Source organism: Chenopodium quinoa, unplaced genomic scaffold (assembly GCF_001683475.1).
Source record: "Chenopodium quinoa cultivar QQ74 unplaced genomic scaffold, ASM168347v1, whole genome shotgun sequence".
Classification (NCBI taxonomy): domain Eukaryota; kingdom Viridiplantae; phylum Streptophyta; class Magnoliopsida; order Caryophyllales; family Amaranthaceae; genus Chenopodium; species Chenopodium quinoa.
In genome coordinates, this window is record NW_018743379.1 from 1 (window position 1) to 7096 (window position 7096).

Sequence of the window (7096 nt, forward strand, 5' to 3'; positions counted from 1 at the left end):
ACCATGAAGAAATGGAAGAAAGAGCAACTCAAAATAACACTTTTATACCAGCTCAATCATTCCAACCAAAGCCATGGAAACATCAAAGGTCACACCCCTGGATAAAATTATAAGTGACCTAAGCAAGGGAACTCAGACGAGATCCCAACTGAAAAACTTTTGTGCATTCAATGCCTTCCTATCAACACTGGAACCTCGAAATCACAAAGAAGCTTTGGAAGATGCTGATTGGATTGTTGCCATGCAAGAGGAATTAAATGAATTCGAAAGAAACAAAGTGTGGCACCTTGAACCTAAACCAAAGAATCAAAAGGTTATTGGTCTCAAATGGGTATACAGGAATAAGCTAGATGAACATGGCACAATTGTAAGGAACAAGGCAAGATTGGTTGTTAAAGGCTACAATCAGCAGGAAGGTATCGATTTTGAGGAGACTTTTGCTCCTGTAGCTAGATTAGAAGCAATTCGTATTTTAATTGCATTTGCTGCATTTATGGGTTTTAAACTTTATCAAATGGACGTCAAATGTGCTTTTTTTAAATGGTTTTTTAAAGGAAGACGTCTATGTTGAACAACCACCTGGATTTGAGGATCCAAACTTTCCTAACCATGTTTTTAAGCTCGATAAAGCACTGTATGGATTAAAACAAGCTCCAAGAGCATGGTATGAAAGACTTTCAAAATTCCTTTTACAAAATGATTTTAAAAAGAGGAAAAGTTGACAAAACTTTGTTCTTAAAATCAAAAGGAACTCATTTATTAATTGTACAAATTTATGTTGATGATATTATTTTTGGTGCAACTAATGAATCCTTGTGCAAGTACTTTGCTGATTTAATGAGCAGTGAGTTTGAGATGAGCATGATGGGGGAACTCAACTTCTTCCTTGGGCTCCAAATTAAGCAAACTAACGAAGGAATAATGATCCATCAGCAGAAATATGTGAAGGAGTTATTAAAAAAATACAGTATGGAAAGCACAAAGATAAACCACACTCCCATGGGAACAACCACAAGGTTGGACCAAGACCCCAAGGGAACTCGTGTGGATCAAACAAAATACAGAGGTATGATTGGTTCCTTGTTATATCTAACTGCTAGCAGACCTGACATTTCGTTTAGTGTAGGTCTTTGTGCAAGATTTCAATCGGATCCAAAGGAATCGCATCTAACAGCCGTCAAAAGGATTCTACGATACTTAAAAGGGACGGAAGACTTGTGTCTGTTCTATCCAAAAAGTGACTCGTTTGACCTAAGAGGATATGCTGATGCTGACTATGCAGGAGATTTGGTAAATCGTAAAAGCACGTCAGGTATGGTCCAATTCTTAGGCTCTTGCATGGTCTCTTGGAGTTCCAAGAAACAAAACACTGTTGCTCTATCCACTGCCGAAGCAGAATATGTGGCTGCTGCTGCATGCTGCTCTCAATTGCTATGGATAAAACAACAGTTTGCGTGACTATGGCATTATTTTAGAGTGTGTTCCTATTCATTGTGATAACACAAGTGCCTTTGCATTTCTAAAGATCCAGTACAACACTCTAAAGTTAAGCATATACATGTAAGGCATCACTTTTTGAAAGATAATGTTGAAAAGGGCTTAATTAAGCTAGATTTTATTTCTACTGAATTTTCAAATTGCTGACATTTTAACTAAGCCTTTAAGCAGAGACAAGTTTGAAAAGATGCGTGTGGAATTGGGGATGCTACGGCTAAAGTGATTTTTGTTTGGAACCCCTAAGGTAAAATCGGATGTAACTAACGATGCTATGCTCAATCTTGTGTGCATAACACAGCTGAAATTACCCAGGGGAAAGATTTGTGAAGTATTGAAAAGTCACGTATACATACTCTTAATATGTTAAAAATATTGAGCCATGTTGTTTTCAAGTTCCCTTTTCATCATTCTTTACTCTCTGTATCATGATCACGTAAATTATCATCATAATTTACAATCAATTTGCTCTTATTTATCTTTTTCATTTTTTATCTGTTTTTCTTCTTGTTATTTTCTTTCTTATCTTTTATTTCTATCTTATTTTTTATTCTTATCTTTTTCCTTCCTTATTTTTTCATGATCAATTTTTCTATTCCTCATAACATTCAAAAATACAAAAAGATTTTTTTTTTTTTTCACGTAAGATAAGGAGCTAACATATTCACTACTCCTTAACTTCCGTATTTTTATCTATCTTATTATTGTGATACGTTTGAAAGATGCAATTATTACATCCTATTAAACCCATACTACCCTAAAACTACCCTACTACCTTACCATACAAACCGTCACTTTTTCTCACCCTTCCCAATTAAATTTTTTTCTTTAACACTCCACCTTCACCCATCAAATCAATTAAACTCCCCATAAACTTCCATAACCGGCCTCACTCTCTCTCCTCCCTATTCGCACTATTCATCTTCTCCTTCCTTTCAATTCATCCTCATAACCATGAAAACCAACCTAACCTCAACCCCGAAACAACCAAAAACCCGGAAGCCTTCCTCTGTTGGCGGCTCCCCTGAACCAGTCCCACTTGCCGTTGTTCACCCTCAAGCTTCGACAAAGAGAAAGGCTACAACCGTGAAAGGAGGTGACAGAAAGAGGCAAAGCTCTCAAAAGTCTCCATCTTGGAATTACACTCACGGTTATCACATCAATTATGACTGGTGTACGGCAAGTAAGTTCTCCGAATTCATCTCCTTAATTGATTATCAAGAATGGGTGCATTTGTTCCAAAATTGTTCTCACTATCCAATTTACCCTAAGCTTTTGTTTGAATTCAAAAATACTTTCAAACACAACAATGGTGTTTGCACGGCTACGGTCAAAGATACTCACATTCATTTTGATATTGCATATTTAGGGAACTTGTTTCAAGTCCCCACCTCTGGCTATAGTTCATACCTAAAACACAAGCAAATTGTGCAAATTGGGCATTATGATGAGAATAGGGTTATTAAATTTATCGGTGGAAACCCGAAAAGCAAGACTTCGCATCATAACATACTCACCCCTCTTCACAAATTATTGTTCAATTTCACATGGAGAGGCATTGTTCCTCGTTTGCAAAAACGTAGCACAGTATCCCTACTAGATGCAACCATCATCTTTTGTCTTGCTCGGAAAATAAAAATAAACTTTCCAAAGTTGATGATTGAACATTTGGCTTTCTATGCAAATAAATCTACTATTCCATATGGATCTCTCCTCACTGTGTTGTTTAAGTCTTTTGGGATTGATGTTGAAAGTGAGTCACCCACTTATATTAAACCTGAGAACATTCTCTCGGAGCAATCTTTGCTTCGCCTGAGCCTTAAACTTGAGAGTGGGACACTTACTTTCTTGACGAGAGGAAGTGAGGAGAAAAATCGTGGAAAAGGGAAAACACAGGTTGTAGAGGGAGATACAAGTGAGTCAGAAGAGGAGGAAAGTGAGTCTGAAAAAGAGGAAAATAAAGAAAAAGGAGAGGAAGAAAAAGGAGAGGAAGCAATTTCTGAGGGGGAACCTCAGGAGGCAGTTTCTGTGGAAGAAGAGGAGACTCAGAGTGAGGGGGAATCTAGCTCAGAAAGTGAGAGTCTCGACCTCCCTTATACAGGAGGACTAAGGCGGAGTAAGAGGAAAATTGTCAAACCTGCTACTTCTACTCTAAAGCCTGTGATCATTGAAGACATTAGCTCTTCTGATCACTCAGACCCTGATTTCACCCCTACACAAGTTCCTTTTGCCTCCGAGCCATCTCCTGTTCCTGCCTCTCCCACAAACCAAGCTAAACCCTCTTCCCCTCCTGTTTCACCAAAACAGACTTCTCCCTCTCCCTCCCCAGCTTTTCCTACATCACAGCCTACAGGCTTTGCTGCCTTCTCTGGAACAAATGCTTCTGTTTTTGATATTCAACAGGTGAAAGCAGAAATGGAGAAGCTGGTAAAGATGGTGTGCACAAAGCTGGAGGACATGGCAAAGCAGCTGGCTTCTCTTCAACGCCAAGTGCAGGCTGTGGCAGATGCTCAGGCAACCAGTTTTACTGGGATGGAGAACAAAGTTGATGCTGCTGAGAAGAACATACTGCACAGCACTCAGGAGATATTGGAGACGATTAACAGGGTGGCTTTTGAAGAGGTGGAGGAAGCTTCCAATGACCCCAAAACCCCAGCTGATGAACCTACTTACTCACCATAATTGCAATTTCAAACTTGTCACTTTTACTTCTTTTGTTTTTGCTTGTTCCATTCGGATTTCAGTTTGTAACTCATAACTTTTGCTACTCTTTCCTGCTTTTGATTTTCGTCTATGGGAACTTGGCTCGTATTTTTCATATGATTGTGTGTGTTTGCTGATGATTTAGTACCTAACTTATTTTTGCCTTGCATTATTTGAGCTCACTATTCCCTACGTAGTCTAGTGGGAGTATAGCAAAATGTTTTTTTCAATCTTTTGATAATGCCAAAAGGGGGAAAAAGACAAACTTCATGGCGGCTAAGGTGTTTACCAAGGAACTCACACATCGAAGGTACAAACTTTTGCTAAGTTCAGTTTTTAAAGTCTTTGTTAATTTTTCTTTTGCTCAGTTTTTTTAAAAAAAAAAAAAAAATAATAATAATAAAAAAAAAAAAAAAAAAAAAAAAAATACTTTTTAATATTTTTCTAAGTTCTTTAATTGTTTTTTTTTTCATGCCTTACTTTAAATTTTTGTTGCATGCCTGGATGATTTTATTTACCTAAGTTTGTCAATGTTTGTCATCATCAAAAAGGGGGAATTTGTTGAGCATTTTGGTTTTGATGGACAAATTGACAAACTCGACTAATGAATGTTTTGAGTCTTTGGTGAATAAAGGATTCAAGCAAAGTTCGTTCCGGAGTAGGAACTTGGATGCGGAGTAGCATTCTTTAAAAAGCCTCGTGCAAATCTCACGTTCTAGTTTTAATTGTGAGCACTCAATAATATAAAGTCGGAAAGGAACTCAATGACTTATGTTAAAGACTACTGGAATAAAAGTTAGTTTTAAAAGATAATTTCTTAAAGAAAAGATAATTTGTAAAAGTTTTAATAAAGATAATTATCGAAGATAATTATCTAGTTGTTTTAATAAATAACAAATTTATCTTTTCAAATAAAATCTTTTTAAACAAACTTTTGATAATCTTTTAAATAAAATATTTGATAAAGTTAGCAAGTGGTTTTTCTGTGAGAAAATCTTTTATACGGCTAATGGTTATCAAGTTGTTAGGATAGTGGTTTAATTAGATAAGGCTAGGAAACCTCTTCATGATCACAATCTGTCAAGATAACTCCACAAGTTGTTAGTGGGTTGTTGACATGTGGACGTGATTATGGTGGAGGTTAATGACTAAGCCTTCTCTATAAATACTCGTGCAAACTATCTCAGAAAAACATAACTCTTAAGCATAAAAATTCCAGTACCCATCTAATAACATAAAGAGAGTTATTTTCCTTCATATATTCTTGAGTGCAATAGGTATTTGTAATCACAGATTGTATACAAGTACTTTGGGGTTGGGATTGTGAGTTTGTAAGGTGAGGTTAAGGAAGCTTCGTTGCTGAAGTCTTCTGTGAGAGTTGGGAACAAGTTCCTAATTTGGGGAACTTGTTAACGGGTTTGAATCTTCACTTGTACAGAGTTTGATTACATAGTGGAAATTTAGAAAAGCCTATATCTTCTCTCGTCATTATTTCATTTAGTTAAATTCCGCAAAAAGTTTTTAGATTTCACCTCAAATACAATTCACCCCCCCTCTTGTATTAGCCAGTTAGACTTTCATATACCATTTTTTCATATAATTTAACCCCATACTAATTCGTGATACACATGACCTTAATGGTGCCAAAATTTCTCTTGTTTTATATTTTCAACGCTAGCTAGCGAAAGTGGGGGACTACAACCTATCCAAGAGGCAAGTTAGCAAGGAGTGGATGCCTTAGCTTATTAGCTTAATCTTCCCATCTATAAAATGAGTAGCATCAAGTGCATGGTTCAACACCAATTAAAACATCCAACATAAACATAAACATAATAAGCAAAGTGTTCCAATAACGAAAATGTCTCCAAAAACAGCCACTATCTCCCTCGCTCTCCTCGCAATTACTCTTGCTCTAACACTGTCCTCCGCCCATGCCCACTGCCCTGCTTCAACGATCCCTGGGATCTTGAAGTATTATGGGTTACCGCCCTCGATTTTCCCTGGTGATGCTGTGAGCTTCAGCTGCGATCCTGTCAACCAAAACTCCATCAGGTTAAATATTAACTTGCGTGGTAAATGTACCGTGGTTAACGAACTGGGTGCTATTCAAAATGTACTCAAGTGCTCAGAACAGATATCGGCGGTCTTATCACATGACAAACTGAGCGAAGTTAAGGGAGTGACTGTCCAACTCTATGTTAAGCTTCTCCCTTGGCTCGACGCAGCACCATTTGGTCCCCTCATGACCATAACCGGTGCCGAAGCCTCTTATGGACTTTTTAACTTGAAGTTGTTTATGTTTATTTCTGACCAAGGTAACAGTCCAGCCTTCCCCTACATGTTATTCCCAAATCAAGCTCCCAAGTGTTCCAAACTTGCTTTCTATGACACCGTTGTTGCCAACATCAACCAAGATATTCCTTTTAATCCTATTCTTGTTGCTTAATAAGCCAAGTTCACGCTTCCACTCGCACGCAGTCTTGCACTTCACTTGCTGATGCTTATCAATCGTTTCTATTTTATCGTGTATGTTTGTGGTTTATCTATGCTTCTACTTTTTTTTGTTTGAATAAATCTGCTTAAATGTAAGCAGCCCATCAATGTAAAACAGCTTGTACTTGTATGATCATCCCATTATTTTTAATCTACTACTTCTATCAGTCTTATTTATGTGTCATAGAATTTTTCTGCTTAGCTTATCAAGTAGTTATCATGATGTCAAGTTTCATGAAAATTAACTAACTTCATTGATTAATACTTCCTCCAAGCCATAATACATGAGAAGTTGGAATTTTTTTCACCATCCATGCATTAGGTGTCACGGTAAATGTATTTTGGGGTTACACTGTAATTTCTAAAAATTGGGGGCACATTGTAGAAAACGGAAAGTTAGAAGGTT

The 7096-nt window shown here is 37.2% G+C and overlaps 1 protein-coding gene across 1 annotated transcript; it reads left to right on the plus strand.

Annotated features, from left to right (window-relative positions):
- The first annotated feature begins 5968 nt into the window (after window positions 1-5968).
- On the plus strand, window positions 5969-6863 carry LOC110738184. Its single transcript, XM_021918558.1, has one exon. The coding sequence runs from the start codon at window positions 6056-6058 to the stop codon at window positions 6641-6643; it is 588 nt and encodes a 195-aa protein (XP_021774250.1). The 5' UTR covers window positions 5969-6055; the 3' UTR covers window positions 6644-6863.
- The last annotated feature ends 233 nt before the right edge of the window (window positions 6864-7096 follow it).

Excerpts from the sequence above, each read along its gene's own strand:
- LOC110738184 (XM_021918558.1), top strand. The coding sequence starts at position 6,056 with ATGTCTCCAAAAACAGCCACTATCTCCCTCGCTCTCCTCGCAATTACT.